The sequence below is a fragment of the Zophobas morio genome, unplaced genomic scaffold, assembly GCF_036711695.1.
Source record: "Zophobas morio isolate AGI-343-1 ecotype UQ-CSIRO unplaced genomic scaffold, CSIRO_AGI_Zmor_V1 ptg000005l, whole genome shotgun sequence".
NCBI lineage: Eukaryota > Metazoa > Arthropoda > Insecta > Coleoptera > Tenebrionidae > Zophobas > Zophobas morio.
In genome coordinates, this window is record NW_026972110.1 from 2638439 (window position 1) to 2661171 (window position 22733).

General features: G+C 32.5%; 2 protein-coding genes across 8 annotated transcripts in view; one reads left to right on the forward strand and one right to left on the reverse strand.

The window, feature by feature from the left end:
* LOC135121485 (xyloside xylosyltransferase 1) overlaps positions 1 to 22733 on the forward strand; it is a 70304-nt gene that overhangs the window by 30514 nt on the left and 17057 nt on the right. The window contains exons 1-3 of one of the 4 annotated variants that reach the window (XM_064045808.1): positions 9909 to 10790; positions 10842 to 10983; positions 11039 to 13774. The exons of 1 other annotated variant lie outside the window; for it this stretch is intronic. In XM_064045808.1, the coding sequence (XP_063901878.1) occupies positions 10349 to 10790; positions 10842 to 10983; positions 11039 to 11516 (1062 nt within the window). In that variant the 5' untranslated portion in view covers positions 9909 to 10348 and the 3' untranslated portion in view covers positions 11517 to 13774. Of the gene's footprint in view, positions 1 to 9886; positions 10984 to 11038; positions 13775 to 22733 lie in introns of those variants that run through there. 2 more of the 4 variants (XM_064045809.1, XM_064045801.1) reach the window with 2 other exon arrangements.
* On the reverse strand, positions 14849 to 21949 carry LOC135121452 (calcyphosin-like protein). 4 transcript variants are annotated; one of them, XM_064045777.1, is made up of 4 exons: positions 21710 to 21949; positions 20561 to 20897; positions 15966 to 16175; positions 14849 to 15116 (listed from the first exon to the last, which is right to left on the reverse strand). In XM_064045777.1, the coding sequence occupies exons 2-4, from the start codon at positions 20894 to 20896 to the stop codon at positions 15015 to 15017; spliced, it is 648 nt and encodes a 215-aa protein (XP_063901847.1). In that variant the 5' UTR covers position 20897; positions 21710 to 21949; the 3' UTR covers positions 14849 to 15014. The 4 variants fall into 4 exon arrangements, with proteins under 4 accessions (XP_063901847.1, XP_063901854.1, XP_063901850.1 ...); XM_064045784.1 differs by lacking the exon at positions 21710 to 21949 and adding an exon at positions 21274 to 21382; XM_064045780.1 differs by lacking the exon at positions 21710 to 21949 and adding an exon at positions 21157 to 21236.

Genomic DNA, 22733 nt, shown 5'->3' on the forward strand with positions numbered 1-22733 from the left:
GCTATAGTTACGATAACATCTACAAAGCCTTAAACAAAACGTAACAATATCTTCTGATTTTTTTCTCATTTAAGATTTCTAAATAGATTAGATATTCGAAAGAAACAACGGAATATAAATTAAGCAGTACTGCGTTTATTTTTTTAACTTTGAAAGTTATTACAAATTTTTCTTTTCATTCAGACGTCAAGTAAGTAAGATTTCATTGTGTTATAGTAAAAGTAATATTTTTTAATATTAACATTTAATACAACATTTGTATTTAGACTATATTAATATTAATAATAACATGACAGCAACAATCTGTGTTAATAGAAACTTTAAGAAAATATGTTATTTTATATAGTTTATCAGAATGTTTAATTCATTAATTAAGCTTATATCACTCACTCTCAACAAGATTTCATGTCACAACAGTAACATCCCAAATTTTGTTCTAATAAATGACCTAAACTTATTAGTAGGAGTATTATTTTAATACAGGGTCGCCAGAACGGTTAAATATTTTGAGAACTAATTGTACAAATCACCTGAAATTAGGTTATAAGAAGTTGTGCTCTAATTATTCGTCAAAAAAAAATTTTTTTTGCTTCATTTGTTTTCAAGATGCAAGGCCAACTTGATTTTTTTTAAATGGCACTACCACATAATTAATGCATTTTTAATAGAGCTTTTTTTCTGAATTCATTACATAGCACAATCATACTTTCCTTCTGATTGAAATGGCAAAACAAATTATTTTAAATAACAATAAATAAAAAAAGAAATATGACATAATTACCATTAAAAATAATTTTTTTCACTAGCAGCCATGACGCATGCAAATGTCGACTCATTTAGAGGGAGCAAATTCAACTTTTGCGACCATCGGTTCAAAAAGAAAAATTGAGGTTATGTACGCAATGTTTGATGTGATTATTTCTTAAAAAATGAACAAATGTGTGCTACAAACATTACTTGAGTATACGCATGGTAGTTGGTAGACGGTAGAAGATAAAATGATTAACTCAGCGACAAGTATAAACGGTTTTCTTTGTGTTGAAGATTTAGATTAAGTTTGATTAGAAATCAAAACAAAATCATGTTGCGTCAAAAAATTGAACGTTTATTTTTTCAGTTTATTGTCTTATGGTTTCTGCTAGTGAAAAAAATAGTATATTAACCACGGTTGCAAAGCCACTTCTAGACCTCGCGCGAAACTTTTCCTGGCAGATGGATAGGCCGAAGGGGTACTATTGAATGGCCTGCCAGGTCACCAAATTTGACACCGCTTGACTTTTTTTTGTGGGACTATTTGAAGAATCACGTTTATATCAATAGACCGATTCACATTGAAGATTTACAGGACCGCATAAGTACGTAACGAAATTGCTAGCATTCGTCCAGAAATTTTCATTAACTCCCTACAAAATTGTATTAAGCGTCTTTTTTACTGCCAGGAAGTAAATGGAAAGCATTTTGAGCATCTTTTGTAGAAAACAGAAATTTAATTTTGCTTTCGGTTGTTATTGGTAAATTTATTTATTGTTTAAAATTAATTAAAATTAATAATCATAAATTTATTTAATCATTATTTAATAGGTAATATATTTTTTGCACTCATGACCTTTTTTGATAGCTTTCGCGCATTCACCAGAGTGCGGGAGGTCGAACTTCCCGCACACGTGCATTTAACTTCCCGTTGCCATGGTAACCTTAAAATACTCGGGTAGTGTCAACATTGTGACGTGTTGACGGCGCTGTCAATGGCGTTGTTTATAAATAACTCACAGTTAATCTCTTCAGTTTAAAGGTTTATTCGTCGCAAAAAATATTGTACACAACACGTTCGTGAGCCTGCTTCCCGCATTCACGCAAATGCGGCACTCCCTTCGGTCGTGCCTCAAACAAGCGTTCATGCGGGAAGCAGGCTATCCCGAACTAGTTGCGTAAATTACTATTGCCATTTCAATCAGAAAGAAAGTATGATTGTGCTCTATCAATGAGTGCAAAAAAAGCTCTATTAAAAATGCGTTAATTATGAAGCAGAAGAAAATTTTTTTGACGAATAATAATTACAGCACAACTTCTTAGACCTCTATACCTAATTCCAGTGGATTTGTACAATTGGTTCCCAAGATATTTAACCATTTCCATACATTCTAGCGACTCTTATTTTGCTATTATTTTTTGTTATAACTTTCGGAAAAGTATAACGCGTAGTAATTTATTACCGAAATTTTACCATTATAACCGCGGAGCAAAAATCATACAAAAAATATTAATAATAATTATTCAACATATGAGTATACATATCCTGTATTATAAAATATTTACCAAATATATCCTATAGTGGCTGCAAGCAGATTTGCTTAACAAAATAAAAGAAACTCGAAGATGGTTAGAAGGAAGGTGGGAACACTATGCATATTAATGAATGAAAGCTTTGACATGCACGTTTTTGACAAACGTATGAAGAGCACACTTTGTAAATATTCTAAAATATCGCACTCGACTGACAAGCAAATAAAGTCTTTAACACATTTATTAGAAACTCCCAACGCTATCAATCGTGGAAGGATTATAATTATATTGTAGAGTCACGAACGTTGAAAAGTACCACACTGCATTTTGACGCACTATTTGAAACTTTAAAAAATTGGACAGCCAAAATTGGGTTTTCTATCAAATATGACAATGCCACTGCCAACTTTTAACAAAACAGTGTCGAACGCTATTTTAGAGAATGCCACAGTTTTAACAATTTATGTTTTGCCAAACTACTGGGAAGAACTGATGCAAAGCGTTTCATATACCTGGCAATCGCGGCATACAGCCCAAATATGTGCAGAATGTCGTCTTATCAATACCAAGACGTCTCCTAGGCATAATCAGTTCAGCTGATGCTAGGTAAAGAATTAACTTTTGTTGAAGTAAAAATTTTGGCTTCACTAACACTGTTGTTAGGTCATAAGTGGGTGACCTGACGCAAGTTTTTGTGTTTGCTCGAAGGACCAGCGGTCACAAATGGGTGACCACAAATGTTGGTCACAATGGATGACCAAAAAATGAAGGGGTCACAATGGATGACCAAATGATGTTGTTGAAACTATAAATATAGTTTCAGTGAGACACGAACCTTTCTGCTTGACGGTTTATTCGAATCTGCTAACAACTATGTACATTTATTTACAAGTGGAGGTGGTGGGTGAGACGGTGGAGTCTGCTGCACCCCTTCTCCTTCGGTCTACCTGACTGGACCGAACAACTGTTTTCAGTGACATTGGAAGTGACATTTTAGAAACTTAATTTTCAGAGCAGTTCACAAAGACATGTCACAGTGTAGTACTTTTCAACGGCCGCCACTGTACCATATGATCGAAAAAAGTCCTCTAGTAAGCCATGAAATTCATTTTGAAAATAATGATGGCATTGCAACCATGGAGGAAAGAGTATAAAGTGGAGAGCATAACTATAGCCCCACCTTCAATTTTCAATTTTTTATGTCGCTCACTGTAATTGTAACTTAATGTAACTTACAGGGGTGATAAAAAAGACATTTGAATTTATTTTTAAACAAATTATAACTCATTGAAAAAAATGTAAAAATAAATGGTGTATAACTATAGCCCCAGTTGAAATAAAAATAATTAACAAAAGTTAGCCATGGCCGTACTTTCAAAACATATTGTCTTTGCCATTTTTATTGAAACACCACCTGTTGATTTTGCTTAAAATTCCGCAATTGGTAACAGCTTTCGATTGATTGACAACGGCTTTTAGTTAGAAAATTGTCTGAATATGAACGTTGCCAAATTTACGATTAACAACTGGTGTTTCAATAGAAATGGCAAAGACTATGATTTCATTTTCATTAAATGTTATTCCTTTGTGACACGAATCGTGGAAGTTACTTAAGTGATTTAGAAAAAGGTACAATTTTGGCTTTTTCTGACGAAGACTTAAGTCGCCAAGAAATTGATCTGAGACTTAATCGGTCGCATAAAGTCGTTGTAAATTATCTGAATAATCCAGCTAACAAAAAAAGCGCTCCCAAAAAGAAAATTTCTCCAAGAACAGAAAGAAGACTCATTACTATTGCAAGCAATATTTTCAAAAGTTGCAGAAGAATAGGACAAGAGTGCCAAGCCAATGTGTCAAGATGAACAATTGGAAGAATTTTGAGAAGAAGTGGAAACATTAAACCCCAAAAGTTAAAAAAAGCACCGCGTCTTCATCCCCACCATAAAACAGCATGAGTGGAATTTGCTTGTGTTAATTTGAATCGCAATTGCAACAATGTAACTCAAAATTTGTCATTTAGGTTCGTTTTTATCGTCAATCTTTTTCAGATTATTTTTTCTGATAAAAAAAAATTCAAGTTAGATGGTCCGGATGAATTTGATTGTTACTGGAGGGATTTAAGGAAAGAACCGCAATATTTTTCAAAACGTAATTTTGAAGGGGTGACTTTTTTTTGAAGTGCCTTCAACAAGGAAGAGATTTTAAGATGATCTTACCCCTCAACCCGAATGAACAACGCAGAATATCTTGAGGTGCTTGAAACAAATTTGCTGCCATTTTTAAATGACAATAAAGACAGACATTTGATATTCCAACAAGATAATGCACAAATACATGTCAGTAGACAGTCAATGGCTTGGTTTGCGCAAAGAAATATTCAAGTCTTGGAGTAGCCCTCTTGCTCACCAGATATGAATCCAATAGGAAACCTCTGGAGAATCTTAGTTCGACAAGTATATGAGGACAATAAGACATGCCACCATAAATGAGCCAAAAGCTGCATTAGAGGGTATTTGGGACAATTTAGATCCTGAATTACTAAACAATTTTGTTAACAGTATGAATTCTAGACTTTCGGAGAACCACGGCGTGGTTGACCAACCCATTATTAAATTATCAATCTTTCGTTCGTCTTTCTTAAAAAAAAAAAAATATGGGGCTATAATTATGCACCGATCACTTTTACTTTTTTTTAATAAGTTATTTTAGTTGTTCATTAGCAAATTCAAATACACTTCTTACTTATAATTTTCGTCTTTTTTATCACCCTTGTAAGTTCCATTAAGTTACAATTACACTGAGCGACAAAAAATTGAAAATTGCAGGTGGGGCTATAAGTTATGCTCTCCAGTTTGTATATTATATTCATTCGTTCATGATTGCAACTATTTAACACTTTATTTGACAGTTATTTGACCGCAACTGTCAAACTGAACAAGGAACATCTGTACCAACAGGTAAATATAAAAAAAAATTAAAATAATTAAATTGGCAATACCAATTGCAGTCCTTTCTATCAATAAGCTGGAGTGGGAAGAACTTCACCTCTCAAGCAATCGTAGGAGACCCACACCTCTGGACGAATCAAAACCGTTCACTAGTGTATGACTCTGAGCGCGGGATTTGAATTTTATTTCCACAAAGTGAAACTGGCACTGTATATTTTTTATTGATGCACATTTTTTTTATTCCAAACGATTTGAGTTGCATTGTATAAATTTGGATATATAGTTAAACAGAATTTAACAATTCTTCTAAAAATCTCACATTAAAAACTTTTCATTTTAGGCTTTTACTTCCGAGCGTAAACTAAGGAAATATTGTAATACGACCCATTGGGAAACTGGATACTTTAATGTTTTCGCGAAGTTTCATGATCTGTAGAGTACGAAAAATTTATCCCCGTTTCCGTCTGCCTGTCTGTCTGTCTGCCGCCTGCAGTCTATGTCAGTTTTCAAAACTACCTGACCAACTCTTATCAAATGTGTATTAGGAAAATCATGCAGATGGTAAAATGCTAAACAAAAGTTGTCTAATCATCCCCACCAAGAAGTTTATTATTATAATTTTTACTGTTTAATTCTTCTTCTTCAACATGTCCGTGAAGTACGTATTCGAATGCCAACTTTACAAATGAAAGTCCTGGGTTCGAATTCGGTTCACAGGCATGTTCAATATTCAGTGTCCCAGATTTAATAATGATAAAATAATTAATAATAAATACTATAATAACAGCTATTCACCCAAACTAATATTGGGACCGTTTTGCTCCATTGTTACTTAATCAATTCATCAGTCCTCTTCTCTCTTTTGAGGAGGCAAAATCAATTAAATTTCATTTTCTTTTAACACAGATGCATACTTTGATCTGTCACCGCTGATGCTTGAACGTTCTAAAAATCGAATTCTTTTGAAGTAGATAGGTATGAACACAAACAGTTGAAATTAAACATGTACTAAGAATACATTTTTTCTGTTGGTTATCTTATCTGCTTTAAATATATTTCATATTGGTCAAACTTGTACGAACCACGCCTCCGTGGAATTTGCTCCGCCGCGGCTCAGAGGCTGCGGGGATGTTATTTACTTTGTAGAGGTTATCACAAAACAAATATCGCAAAACCAAATTTTTTAATTTTTCAAAGAAACGGAATTTGTTGGACAGGGGCGAGGGAAGTTCTGTCAAAATAAACTACAACCAATTTTTTGACAAAGTTTTATACCTCTTGAATTTCTTTGCCATAAAATACAATTTTCAAATAAACCAGCCAAATCTAGAAGATGGGTACATTTAGCAGTGGCGTAAACGGCACCTCCGCAGACCGTAACCTAAGGGATATATTTTTTTAAAATGTGTAAACGAGTAAGTACATTCATGGCAAAGTTGGCGAGTTTACTAGTTTTTTCAAAAAGGTGATTAATTAGAGCACGGGTTTTTTCTGCAGTGGCAACGGAACTAACTTCGTAGAACGCAAAGGTTAACAGAACGGTGGCGTCTTCTTTATAGGTGAACCCGTACACCTGATGGTGCCGACTACAGGCGAAATATCATAATCAATGACCATTTTGGTGTTTGCTAAAGAATCCGCATCCAAGAGGCTCTGGGATGGCGTGGTGATGAACTTGTAACGTGCAGGTCTATACTAGCTTGAGTAAAACGGATTGTAACATCTGGAAATCGGTCTCCCTGCGTTCTCAACATTTCGTATAACAGCGAACTAGCAAGGCTAGTTCAGGCTCCGGTACTCGGAAATGCTATTCCTGACATACAGAGTAATGAAATGTGCAAAGCGACTCTTTCCACAACGAGCAAATTGGACGTCGAAGGTAGATGCGCCGGTGGGTTTTATTTACGTCTAAAAACTCGGATTTTTCGTAGTCTGTAACTGTCCGTGTAGGCCTCGGGTTATTTCGTTCTCTACAATCAGCAGCTTCATAGCTGAAGTCCTGCAATATTTCCATTTAATGCGCGGCTTTTAACGATTGGCAGGCTCGACTTTGTTAGCAGTCACAAAGAGGGCCGCGAGAGTGATAAACTTTCTGGGAACGTATCATGTGCGGATGTAATTTTTAACACATATCTACCAAGTGTAGATGGTCCCTTGAAAGGGCAGCGGCAGTCCCTCCAATGCGATTTCATCGGTTGCTCCCTCGGTCGTTTTGTAGAAATTAGCGGAGGACACAAAATCTTCGGCTGGTTCCCTTGCTTTAGGACAATTAAACCTTGTAGGATATGGTGATCCTCGTGGGAATGCTTTCCTAACCCACGCCTTTCTGGACTTCCTGCTTTAAGGAATTCCCCGAAGGAAAAGACTACCAACAAGAAGCTTTTCGCTATCCTCTGAACTCCAACATTAATGCCTGGAGACCGCCTCGAGATACCAAGCTTTGTCTGCCGGAGGTGCACCTCAAACGATAGGTCTCTTTGGCTTGTAAGTTAGCTATGTATCCGCGCCTAAAGGACTACCCCACGCCATACAGATTTTATTTCCTAGGTTCACGAAGCCCCAGAGTAACTGAAACAGTAAAACCGAATGGTCTGAAATCTTGCAAACGTTAATCATGGTTAATCAAAATTTATTTGTTTAGCCCCTGCGATAAAATTAATGACGTCATCTCAGAAATATGTAAAATATTATGAATTTAAACGTATGGTTTATCAATGAAATCCTAGTTTTTAGACAGGGTGACTAAAAAAAATTAATGAATGAGGCAATTTATTGGATTTATTAAATCAAGAACGACTAATTCCATTTTCTCAAAAATTTGGGAATACAGTACTGTTACTATTACTATTCTATTACACTGCATCTATCCAAATGGATATACGTGTCCTTGCAACAATGTTCACGATGTCATCACAAAATTTTGTAATGGAAAAACTCATTTGAAATAAACGCGTAGCACGCTTCTTTGCCTTTACTTAGACAATACCTACATATCTTTATTTTAACTTATTAGGATTATCATAAAGAAATAAAATTCGCAAAATCAGATCTTATAATTTTTCGAAAAAGTTGGATTTGTTGTACTGTACGGTTAGGGACACGGAATTTCAAACGACAATCAACTTTCTGACATTTAAAAACATTGTAGTCTTATACCTTAGTGTCATTATGATTGACAGGTCGTTTGAAATTCCGTGTCCCAAACTGTACTTTGGGATAATTTATTGATCATCGTTATGTTATACTCGTATGTGTTTCAAAGTGCATTTATGTTAAAAATTAGCTACCACCATTTTTTAAGAGTCTAAATTGTTGTCGAAATTACAGTTATTGCACTTAAAATTAATGGTAGTTAATTTTTAACAAAAATACACTTTGAAAAACAGTTAACCTATTCAAAAAACTATTTACAAAAAAGTAACAAAAATATATCATTAAAATTAATAAGTAAGAAAAGTATCAGTTTATTATACAATGGCACTGTGAATGTTAAATCTTGTATCACATCTAGAAATGGAGCATCTGGGCACAATAAAACTTAATTTTTCCACATTTTAAATTTGAGTGCTGGCAAATATTACAATTTTTTTCACTTGATTGTGAGTAGGTATTTAACGAATTACATACATAAAAGTGATTTTTTAACCAAATTTTCATAAACTACATATTAGAAATTTTATGATATACATATTCTCAAAACAGGTAATGGTAAATTATATAGCCCCTAGCAATAGGTGTTTTCTTGGAGCTATAGTAAATTATAATAACAATTTATTATACAGTATAAACTGTACTATGTACAAACTCCGGTATAAAAACAGACAATGGGTGGTATGAATAAAACTGAGTAATATACTCGAAGTGCGAAGCATGATAAATATATTTTTTTTTTATACAAGTAAACATTATTTATTTGTACCATGGTACGAAGTACCTACCTACTTGAGTATTTGCGAATATTTGCTCTTGTATATCTACCTATTAGTACATACTCAGGGATATACGAGCAAAACTCGCTAATAACTCAAGTAGGTACTTCGTACTTCGCGTATGAGCATCTACTATCTACTCAGTTTTATTCATATCACCCATTATTTCTCCCTTACATTATTTACTCATACTCATAAATTTACCTGCCTAACGACGGTACTGTTTACCGAAACTATAGTATTTGAAACGTGATTTTAATTTGACAAACAAATTATTTTGAAACAAAAAGTGAATTCCAATCTAAAAAAAATATCTTCGGACCATGTCAGCCGCTGCACTCCGTTTTGCATTGTGGTTTCGGACAGTTTTTTTTTTATAGAAATAAAACAAATAAATGGTTCCTTATCTGTGTAATTTTATAAAGAATTTATAAGAATGCATAAGTATCATTTAGCAGTTGTCCTGAGCTGGTCGTTATGGTACTCACTTAGCTCACCGCTCTGTATGTTCAATCTGTTTTGATGCTGTTTTGTTTACTCCATTGTCTCCGTCACAGAACAGGTCTCCGTTATTGTCCCCATTTACTCATGCGCAGTCCAACGACTAGTGTGAGTGTGAGAAAATGCTATGGATCGAACTAACCCAGATTCGAAATGAACAAGTAAAATACAAAAACACATGCAATGCAACAGATATAAAATTTCGTTGTGTTCAATTTTGACAACGACATTATTCTGTTTTTAAAGAAAATTAGAATTTTAAAAATATTCGATGTTTTTATTTCTCAAGGTTCGTCTGTAGTCTGTGGTTCGACTTTCGGACATATGACATTTCGCTCAATAGATACCACACATTTCCAACTTTGTTTTGCTTTTATTTTAAAAGAAATAAATCAAGAAGTAATATATACGTACATGCAGTAATTTAATTCAACAACTGTGGCCATCATTACAAATGTGAAGTGATTTGTGAATTGGTTTTATTGTATAGTAATTTCGATACTCCAGTGGCCAGTGTTCCACTAATGTTCAAAGAGGTTACTATAAGAATGTAAAATAGTTCAAAACTGCCACAGAAGCAAGAGAAAAAACAGTCATTTTTTGCAGTTGTGACATAAAACTTAGCACGAACATTGAAGGCACAACAGTTAGGACAAATTCAGCAAATATTTGTTAAAATGATCAACAATGAATAACTTCCAATTATCTCTCGTAAAGTTTTTATTAAATGTTATAATATTATTTGGCGCGTGTGCAATTGTGTATAACATTTTTCTCACTTATACCACTCCACAGAAGCTTCTCAATAAAAACAGTATAAGTTTTTTGCCTCCGAAGAAAGTAAAAGATTATCATGTGTGGCTTATATTTACCAAAGTAACAGAGCGGTCACCATTAAGATACAAATTTCACAACTTACTAGAAAATATCCTAAATATTAGTACAGTGTCCCTAAAGTTTCATATCATTGTTGATAATAGTTCAAAATATTTAGCAACAAATGAGATATCAGATGTGGTGTCACATTCTAATAAACCCATATATTATAAATTTTACGATGTTGAAATATGTGCTAAAGCAATTGAAGATATTGTTGAAGTGTTGACACCTCACTTTAGCTCAAAACCGGGTATCCATACCACAGTGTTCAAATATTATATCTATATATTTTCTATTTTAGGTACTTACTACAGTGATGCTTTGTTTTTCATTTCATTAGGACTGTATCGCATTGCTCCTGTTTCTCAGACAAGAGCTGTACTATTAGATTGTGATTTGTACTTCAAGCAAGATATTCGTCTACTCTTTGAAGAATTCAGCAGGTTGTTGCTTTAAGGTTGCAGCAAACAATAAGTGATATGCTGTTTTTTTTTTTAGATTTAAAACTACAGCTCTTTATGGTTTAGCGCCTGAACTGACTCCAGTGTATAAACATGTACTACAAATATATAAAAGTAAGCACAATTCTACATTTGGCGAGTATTACCACTTAAAGAACATAACGAGTCATATGCCCCATCCTAAAGGTTTTCAAGGGTACAACTCTGGTGTGGTGTTAATAAATTTAAGTGCAATAAGAAACTCTAAAGAATATTCTGTAATTATCAAAAATGAAACTGTGACTTCTCTAACTGCGAAGTATAAGTTTCGTGGGCATTTAGGAGATCAGGATTTTTACACTCTGCTAGGTTTTGAATATCCACATTTAATACAAACATTACACTGCGGTTTTAATAGACAACTTTGTGTATGGTGGCGAGATCATGGTTATAGAGACGTTTTTAATTTTTATTTCAAGTGCAAGCACCCAACTGTTATATTACATGGTAATTGCAATACTAAAATTCCCAAATAAGGAATCCATCCAAACTAATGTTAATAGAAAGACTGACGTTTAAATCAGTATTGTGAATCATAATCTACATTCTTGCCAAAAAATTATGAATTATTCTTTTCAGTAATTTAATTCAAATTAGTAAGACTAATTTAAATATTTACTATTTTATACTATTACTTGTTGCACAGCTTTGCTTAGATAATGATTAGGTAGCTTATTTGAGAAACAAATACTGATCATTGATCAGTGTTAACTCTGAAAATAGTTCGAATTTATTGAGGACGAAATTAACAAACTTTGTTGTGTTTTATTATTATTATTTGTAGTTTATTAACGTTGAACCAATCCAGTATAGAGATCATTTAGTAGGGGCAACCCGCAGTTTGTAGCAAGTTGTTTTCATGGGTTTCATGGGGATAGTTTGTGTGTCCCTACATTGAGACCACTAATTGAAATAGAGACCCTAAAGAAGGAATATTTGAAATTTGACAGATTCGTTATTTTGATTTTGCCGATTTGGTTTATTTAAAGGCTTCTCACTTTGCCGTGGAAATCTACTAGTTACATCACTAGTTTTCACAGAAACATTGTAAATAATATTCTTCAGTTTTGATGGTGAACATTTTTTATTACTTTTTATATTATTTTTTTTATAAAAAATATGTTTGTGTGTTCTAACAACGTCGAATTTTAAATCCAGCAAGGCAATTTTTGTTCCATTTTTGCGTGGTTAAATGTGTCGTATTTATTAGAATTCTCGAAAAAGCTCATGGACATAACACACGTAAATAATAAAAACGTGGATGCACTAAAATTTGTAAATGCTGTTTTAAAATTCACAAAATACCGAAGGTGAAAAAATTAGTAGAAAGAAAATAGTTTGGCAAGGTTAATTTTTTCCTCTTTTGTTTTTGAGTATGCGTATTTATTATATATTTTTTCTAATGAATTTCTTTTTTATTTATGCCGTTCAAAATATTACGATTTGAGCAAAGTAGTGTCTGGCAAATGTCGCACACTAACCAATTTTTAACATTTTAAATAAAGCGATTGTGATATTTTTTAAATTGGGTGGCGACATCTAGAAATAGTTTAGGCAACGACTACCGATGGCTTGTAAAATTCGACTTACATACATTAAAGCAGTTGTTATGGCCCCACGGACCTACCGAATTATCTCTATGCGGGCTGAATCTTGTGACAAATGCTGGATAGCCTCAAATTTCAAAATTCCATAATTTAAAAGTGTTACAATTCACATTTATTAGAATTACATAAGGGGTTTCTTAAATTTTATTTTCATGACCAAATTTTTGAAACTTATCTTAAGATGGAGAAATTCCTCACTGCAAATTATAATGACCCATAGAAGGAATGTTTGGTTTATGGCAATATTATTTATGACGTATCAAATGTGCAGCATCATTTATATATTACAGCACTAAACATTCATTAGTATTTTATTGTAATTTAATAACATAGTAAAATGGCAGACAAAACTTAGTGACAAAGTAGATTTCCAACAATAGCCTACACTTATATTACTATATCAAAATTTTGAAACTTGGCCACTATATTTAAGTGTTAAAATAGAGACAGATTTAATGTGGATTTTAATATTCACTGGGTACATAGTGACACTGATCATAATTTAAATTGTTACCACATTGTATTGTGGCTAAACATACGTCTTTGAGTATAGCTTGTAATATACCAATTTTCTGGAAATTTTGACGCATTTGATGTACCTTTAATTATCACAAAATTTTGTCTGTGATTTTCATATCATCGCAACTACTTCCAATAATAAGGAATTACCTGCTATGTATTATTGCTCCATTTTATTTTTGAAATCTAGATAAACCGCCATTTTGTTATAACGGATACAATTAAATAACAACTAAAATTGACTTCATGTTTTTGTAGATGAATCATTGTAATTAATAATTATACATAGAAAAAGCTTATGTTTCATTTAATTTGAATCGTGTTGTATAAATTTAGTGCGGCATTTTTAATACTCCTATATTTTAACAGTAGTAACTCGTATTTATTCCTTTAATGTCGTACTCTTCACAAATGTCGCGATAATTCTAAAGTGTAAATTATATTTAGTAATAGTAAAAAGCAAACAGTACGAAGTACATTTAAAGGTTGTGAATATTCTATCAAATTCAGTTTATTGAAGGTTCAAAATTTTACGATATTGTAATACTATTATTACTATTATTATTATTTATGTAAGATTTTTATGTTCATTTGTTGTAGTTATAGACATGAGTGCATCATTCTATTAAAATATATGTAATATTCACATTGAATTTTTTTCACTTACAGTTACCCGCATCTTCTAATGATATTGATGTTCGTAATAGTCTTTTGAAAATTATTTTTTACAATTTTTGCTCTAGTTCTTAGTCCTACTTGGTGTACAAGATTAACTTGATTTATTTTTAAATAGCTTAGTGGTCAGATTTAACATAATTAACAGCAGTGTCCTTTGTTACACATCCTCTATTGTTTGCCCATATAAAAATAAGAAAAAACTTTCACAGTGGAAACATTACTTTCTCATTGCCCACAAAATTTAAATTCATTCTTTTATTTTTACCAGTTTCAAATATTGTCTTTTTAGTCTTACATATCATGTTGAAAATTCTGTTTCTTTTGATTTGAAGGCTACAGTTGACACTTTAGAGAACTTGTATTCAAATTCTAACCATATCAGTTGACATTTTGGAAATTGGTTAATTAGGATAGATGAGACACAAATACCGTCGAGTAGGAGTATTTTCTACTCACACATAAGGAAAGTTGACATAAGATTGATATACGTATATAAATCGTTTACATGCCACTGTGGTGATACAATATATCACGTCTGGACAGTTTTGTGGTCAAAACACATCCCGGAAAGTGGGGAGACGTAAGTTCGAATCACACTTCGGCTGTGATACGACTAAGTATTATACTTACGTAAAATATAGTGCTGTTCTTATTTCCATTGATTAGTAATATGTGCTTGCTCTCATTATTTTTTCACCGTGGAAACTACAAAAAATATTAATAAAAAATTAGGCACATCAAGAGAACGTTGTATCTAAATCAAATCGCCGCAATGTCGTTTTTGTCGGGGAATACAAATTGTTCAATCCGGTAATTGTACTAGCGCGAAATCAAAAAATCCCTCGTGCATGAGGAATATTTTAGTCTCATCTTGCTTCTTGTTTCCGAATGAGAATAATTTTTGATCACCTTTAATTTAGGTGGTCAACATTTATTTAATTGAATAAAAGCTATAGAGGAGCTGGTGGAAGTGGAGATTGGTGTCCCTAAAATGAAACAAAATAAACTCGCAAACAAATTTATTTTATCACTATAAGTATCAGAATAGTTTAAGAACATATTAAGGAGCAATACGTATTTTAAGATTGTTAAAACTTCATACACAGCTATTAATATATTGTATGTGAATATTGAAATTTAAACCACGAACTTGTTAACATTTAAAAAAGTTTACAATTTGTAGGCTTGTCTCATCATTAAGTCAAAGTAACCATCGTTGTCGATAGATGCACTTATAGCACTATAATAATTGAAAAATTCCTCGTGAGTTACCTGAAACATTGTAATTAGAACATTTGATTTTCCTTTAAACAAAAATGTTTATAAACAACAATATTATTGTATGTATTGTAGACCACCTTGTCAATACATGTTATAGTAGAGTAATAATTAATAATTGTAAAATGACAAATAGAAAACGTTTCAAACAAAGAACATAGAAAAAAAAAATTGTAGTTGTAAAAAAGTAACACAATACACACAGGGAGAAATCTGCAAAAGGTACGAATGAGAAAATGACTCCATATATTTACTTAATTACAGAAACATAATAACATTAATAACAACTGGCAACAGCGATTTACCACGTTTACGATAACTTTAAAGCGTCTGCAAGACTTCAGAATAGTCTGTATTTTCTAAGCTACATTATTTGTACAATTTTTTTTTTTTTTCAAAATAATTAGACGGAAAAAAAATTGATTATTTTCTTTCGGAGCCTACATGTCGCTAGCAGACAGACAAAAACCGAAAACTATTCATGAAATAGATGTAATACTATTATCATAGCTTACGCTCAGGAAGTAACAGCAGAGTATTTCGAGATATTTTAATGGACTTACAACATAATACTTAGCTGTGGAGTCAAAAATGATTGTTGTTACCCAGAAATTAAGGTAAAATATCCAACCACGTAACGTCATTTCGACTCTCACTTTTTTATCGTAAGCTTTGCATTAAAGCAATTTTTGTTTTTATTGAGAATGTATAACCAGTATCAAATATGAAACTTTGTATACAATAAAAACGCTGAACTATTTGGATGATTTACGACATGTAAGTAAATATTTATTTACTTAAATAAGGAGAATAGGTACTTTAAATAGATGTAAACGTTACTACCTGTCCATCTTTAGTGGCATCTTGCTCAAAATTCGCTAAAAACCTTTTGAGTATTGTTTCTTCAGTTTCTTCACCAGAAATATATCTAGGGTGTGATTTTACATTATAAACGTTTTTTAAATCTTCTATAGTAATGACGCCATCTCGAGTTCTATCCATTTTTTTAAAGGCCTCCTCAACGACCTTTTTACGTGATTCAGACATCGGGGGCTAAAATAAAATACATAAATTTAGTGAAATCAAGCGACGCCTTGTGTTTAAGCTTAATTAAGCGTATGATAAAGGACTAACTATGTATATGTAGTATGTATATACTTATTAGAAATTCAAATTAGGTTCTGCTAAAACATACGAGTGTTATAATCACCTCAAATAATAAAAGTTACAAGAGCAGATCCTATCTTATAAATGTATGAATTAGTGAATGTATTTCATAAATATCAAATGAAAATTACTCAGTGATAACCATAGCTTACAAGAAAGATAAAATTATTAATTAAAATTTGTAATTTACTATGTGCTGGTGACTTGTTTTCATTTATTATATGTTCTATTTTTATATACCTTGCTTTATATTATACCGCAGGATTTTTATTATTTTTAAGTACTTCTACGTACATGGTGTGCTAGTGTATGCCCCATTTGAACAAAAACAGACGTACCTCGGTACGAGGGTTAGTCAATTATGAACCGGAATTCTGTTTTTTCGAAAACTGTACTAATTCTAATAAACTGCCATAAATAGAAAATGAAGATAAGAATGTAGAGAAGGGATATGGCCATAGCGGCAGCCGATATCTTTTTGCAATGAGCAGTAGCACCATGTTGGAGCAAGCAGTGCCATAGTCGGTTGCACAACGCATTATCATTAAATTTCTCACGAAAAAGGGCGTCAAATCCTCCGAAATATTAACCAAATCGCTTACACAGTTCGGGGGAGAAACGTTGTCAAAAACTGAAGTGTACGAATGGTCCAGAAAATTTAAGGAGGGGCGTGAAAAGGTTGAAAATGAGAGTCACCATAGGCGTCCAACTTCAAGCATAACGGATGACAATCTTCGAGCGATTTCTGACTTTATTGAGGACGATCAGTGGATGAAATCGCTGCTATGATAAACATAAGTCATGAGAGTGCTCATTCCATTATCACAGACCACCTCGGGTTCAGAAAGATCTGTGCGAGATGGGTTCCACGACTTTTCACACAGAATCAGAAACAGTGGCGAATGGAAATTTGTCAAAGGCTTTTGGAACGATATGAACTAGAAGGAGATGCTTTTTTGCATCGTATAGTCACGTGTGATGAGTCATGGGCACATCATTATACTCTCGAATCCAAAAGGGCAAGTATGGACTGGCGAAGAAGTGGGGAACATTTCCCTGTAAAAACCAAAACGAAACTGTTGGCTGGAAAAGACCTCACAACATTTTTTTGGGACTAGAGAGGAATATTGCTTGTCGACTTTCTTCATGAATTTGGAATTTGGATAATCGAAAAGCCGCATACATCTCCAAAAGACGCCAAACTCCAATCCGAGACGTGATTTTGCTTCACCATAACGCTCGACCGCACACAGCCCTTTTAACGGCATAAAAATTGGTTGACTTCCACTGGAAAGTCTTAGAACATCCCGTCTATAGCCCAGATTTGTCGTCCTGCGACTATCATTTGTTTGGTCCACTGAAAAAGGCACTGGGAGGGCAGCGTTTCGAAAGCGACAACGCTGTGGAGCGGTTCGTGCGCAACTGGGTTGTGACACAGCCTCAAACATTTTATCATGAAGGAATTAAAAAGCTTCATAGACGTTAGCAAAAATGTGTAGCCCTTCAGGGAGACTACTCAGAACAATTCTAGACTTTGTTTGTACATTTATTTTGCATTATTAAATTAATAAAAAATAATTCCGGTTTATATTTGACTGACCCTCGTATTTACGCATATGGATCTAAAAGAACAAGTAATATTTAAAATATTTTTGTATTGAGTAAATGGATGTACAACTGTACTGAATAATTTATTTGTGGAACTATTTATACAAATAAGACTTGTGGCAGCATTTTAAATATATCTGGTTGACGTTTTTATCCTCTTTTTACGACGATGTAATTACGTTAATATTTTTATGTGTAATTTAAGGAAAGGAGCATGAAAAAAAAGTAACATGGTTATTATTAACTTACATAACTATGCGTTCAAAGTGTCAAAACACTTGCGTTATTTTATGGTGACGTATATGACTTTTTGTGTTGAGTCTCCTGTGAAAATATGTTAGTTTATCATGTTTTAAGACCCTCCGCCAAAGAACAGCTCAAAAAAATTTTTTAAGAGGTCGCTCCAAATTTTTAAAAAGTTCCCAAATCGTCAAAAACTTATTTTATTTTTGTTTAATTTTGTTTTTCTCGTTACGGTAATATTTTATAGACGAAAAAAAATAGGTTGCCCAAGTTTTTAGCTCAAAATATTAATGGTTAAAGGTCGATCATTTTTTTAATTTACTTAATTAACATTGCCTTAGATGTTTTTGAGCGACTTTTTAATATTTATATTAAGCTTCAATGAATGTTTTACCTTTTAATTAGTGAGATAATCAATGAAAATACACCACGAGATGGAAAAAAATCAAACGCAATGCTGGAAATATAATTTTTTAATAACTCGATATTTTTATGTAAACAATTACAACATTTAAATAAACTTTGTTATGAATTTTGAAAACAAATTGTAAATTTATACAATTTTAAAGGTTACAGTCGCTCGAAAACATCTAAGGCAATGCTCTTGTAAATTAAAAAAAAATATAAGGGACCTTTAAAAATTAATATTTCGAGCTAAAAATTTGGGAAACTTTTTTTTCGTCTATAAAATATTACCGTAACGAGAAAAACAAAATTAAACAAAAAGAAAATCAATTTTTGACGATTTGGCAACTTTTTAAAAATTTGGAGCGACCTCCTAAAAAATGTTTTTCACCTGTCTTTTGGAGGAGGATCTTAAAACATGATGAACTAACATTTTTTTGCGCCACCCTAGTATATATATGTTACAGCTAATATCCGATATACGTTATTATGCATAATAACTAAACTTGTCAGTTATTATGCATAATAACCGGAAAGATTAGGAATTATGCGTAATAACTGAAATTTTCAGTTATTATGCATAATAACGGAAACGTTTAGGTAATATTGGTAATAATTAGCAGAGGAATAGGAATTATGCATATACCTGAAACATTCGTCATTAAGCATATTGCCTAACATGTTCAGCTGATTTCACAAAAAACGGGACAAGATGAGCAAATCAGGTTCTCATAGATCAATGAAAAGCAGTAAGAATATGACGTTTATGTTACTGTAATTTGTCCCGTTTTTTTTTAATCACCTTTACATGTGATATGTAGGGGAAAGCGAGGCAGGGTGGGTAGTTTTCAGTTATTACGCATAGTTCCTAAAATGTCTAGTTATTATGCATAATAACGGATTTCGGATATTAGCTGTAACCTTATCATTTGAAATTACAATACTTCCTTTGCTTACGCTCGGGAAGTAAAAAAAGTGGGTAGTCTGATAGTCACTTGCAGAATTCAGTGATAGTTGTAATTAAACATAAATATGCAATATAAGTCTGTATAGATTCTTTGCATCAACATAAATCCGTTATGTGCCAAAAATAAATAGTACCTAATTGAAACTTCTTCAAATCTGAGAAATTAAAAGATAATGAATAACGTTTTTCCAATAATAATAATTGATCATCAAAGTCGATACTTAAAAAATAGGTCAACATGATTCAAAAATATTCTAAAACTTTACACTGGACTTGAAATGTGTTGTTACTTTTGGTACTACGGTATAAGATAAGTACATACTTTATTATTATTTGAAAAAAAAAAACAGCAAATTCCATTCAGGGTCTAAAAGAAGCGTTTGACTTTAATTTGAGTTTCCGATTTGTTTTTCTTGGTTGTACGACCGTATTAAATTATTAATTTAATCAATAATATACAACTGGAACGCTTTGAAGGCCTGTATGTTGTAACATTCATGCACGAAGCGACGTTCTGTAGACACCAAATTATCGACTTATTGATTTGCTGTAAATACGTACTCACATTTAATAATAATTATAGTAACGATAATTATTATAATAAAAACAAGAATCTCGAAATCTTGAATGTACTATAAATCCGCATTGAAAAAAGCCCTTATATACCGAAAGTTGTGTAACAAAAAAAAATTATTATTATTTTAATTTATCGTTTGGCTCTCCTTAGCTTCTCGTTTTAATTTTTTTTTTTTAATTTTAGCTTTCTAGCAATTTTTATATTTAATTGACTTTAATTTAACACAAAAGTACATCTATTATGTCTACTTATTTTATATACACAAAATAACAGATATCTTACAGTCATGTTGCAAATACCGGTACCCGCAGCCACAAGAAACAACACAATTAGCAGTATGCAATTATCTATAACTTTCGGAGCAAACTGAGCTATTCACAACCCACATACAAGTTTGCAACACGTTAATTACTGTTGTTATATAAATAAATGATTCATCTTAGTAATTTATTGGTCAATATAAAAACATACCCTGACGTGTACCAAAAATTCCGTCATATTAATGCTCCCACTATTGTCATCGTCAAAGTTTTTAAACAATTCAACTGCCTCGTCGTCAGTCATTTCCATTCCAGTTTCTCTCAGACCGCGAATAAATTCATCTTGATTTAGTTGTTTATTTCCATCATCATCCATTCGTCGAAACATACGTCCCAATCCCAGAATTCCATTGGCTCCTCGAGATAAACACAAAAGGCGCAAACGGTGCATCGGATCACCACCTGCACCTACAGCCTGAAGTTCACGAAGACTTTTTGCTGCCATTTCAGATTCTTGACGAGATGTTGCGCTTTGAGGCCGAAACATACTAAAAAAAATATTGTATTATGAAAAAGCTTCATACGAAATCTCATAGAACTGTAAAATTATGCAGTAATATTTTTTATTTCTGCGAAATGCCGAGCAATGAATTGATTCGAAAGGGTTACACGCTTTACACATGTCTTTTCTGAATTACAATAAGGAATAAGCAAAAATAATGTATTGCTGATTATAGCTAACAAAAAATTGAAAATTTTACAGCATTATGGAATTCATTACTAAATTTATAAATATGTTCACGATACCAACAAAGTTAGCTTTCTTTACACTAAATTTCACTTAACAACATCTCAAGGCAATGTGGTCTCGAAATCGTACCAAGAAGGAAAAGGAGAGGTTGATGAGTCACTTAAAATACTTACGCTGTCGCTGGCTGTTAGTTTTATACAATTTATAATTATTATTTTATGATATCATCGAAGTATAACGACTATAAAAACGAATTTTTATCACAACAATGTGTGGGTGCAGTGGTGATGTGATAAGAAAACAAATTGCGTATATTACCACATTTTTATCGGTTATTTACATAACCACGAATTATTATAAATACCTATCATAAAATTAAATAATTAGGTTATTAAATTTTCTCTTGATTACTGAAAAAGTAGACGTATAATCGAGTGGGTATGCATGTCACTTAAATTTATTGAATAAATAATATTCATGATATTGTTTTCGAGCTTTTTTATTCCCTTAACGACCGCAGATGTATTCTTTTGATTTTTCCAATACATTACAATAAATGAATTGCTGAACAACGTAATTCTTTTAAAAATAAAAAAAGCGTTATCCTACCTGTTGAGATGTCGCTGATTTTTCCGTGCACAAGTATCTAAGCGTTATCAAAAACTGAATGTTTTAATTAAGCAGATAGCTGCAACACAAGGGTGTGTGAATTTTATCACCTGGGATAGAAATATCGATCAAACTCGTAATTTTCATTAAAATAATGTGTTTTTAAAGTATGTATTTTTTCATACGAACACGAAAATGTACAGTAAAACTGTTTCAATTTAATAACTTCTTTGCATTGCAAGTAATTTCTAACGCAACTCGGAATTGATCAGCGTATCGATACAATGACAAAGTACTTACTAAAGCAGTCTTACTATTTAAAAACATTAATGTATCATCGATGTTAGGGTTGAATTGTTGCCAAGCAATTTCTTTCAATGACAACAATGAAAATGAGGATAATATAGTTGATTGACCGGAAACAAGGATTAGATCATGAAGTCTACGATGCTTAGTTCTAGTGTAATAAATTATTTTCATTGTTGTTAACTTGAAGTACTTGGACTTATCAGCCACAAATAATAATTAGTTGTTATTTTTTGTGTAAAAATTAGTCATTCCGTCTGTTAAATATACTTTTAATGCAATTTTGCTCTTAAAAGATAGCAAGAAATTATACGAGGATAGATAAATTCTTAAACACAAGAAGAAGCCATATTATGAAACTAAATTTTATTTATTCAAAGTAAATCAAATTCTTTGTCTTGATCTGCAAACCATTGCTCCACGATGTCGGTTACATCTTCATGTGATGAGTGTCTCTTCCCTTTCAAATGTTTTTCTGTTACGGAAAGAGGTAATAATCAGCAGGAGCTAAGCAAACACAGCGAATACGGGGGATGGTCAACCAATTCAAAGCCGAGTTCTTCAAATTTTTGTGGCCAATGCATTGTCTTTGTAGAAAGAGCATACCTTTTAAGATTGTGCTGCGACGTTTTTCGATGATTTTTTCTCGTAGATTAGTCAATAATGAAAAGTAATATGGCTCCGTCATTGTTTTGCCAGTTTCTAGGCAATCCTGCAG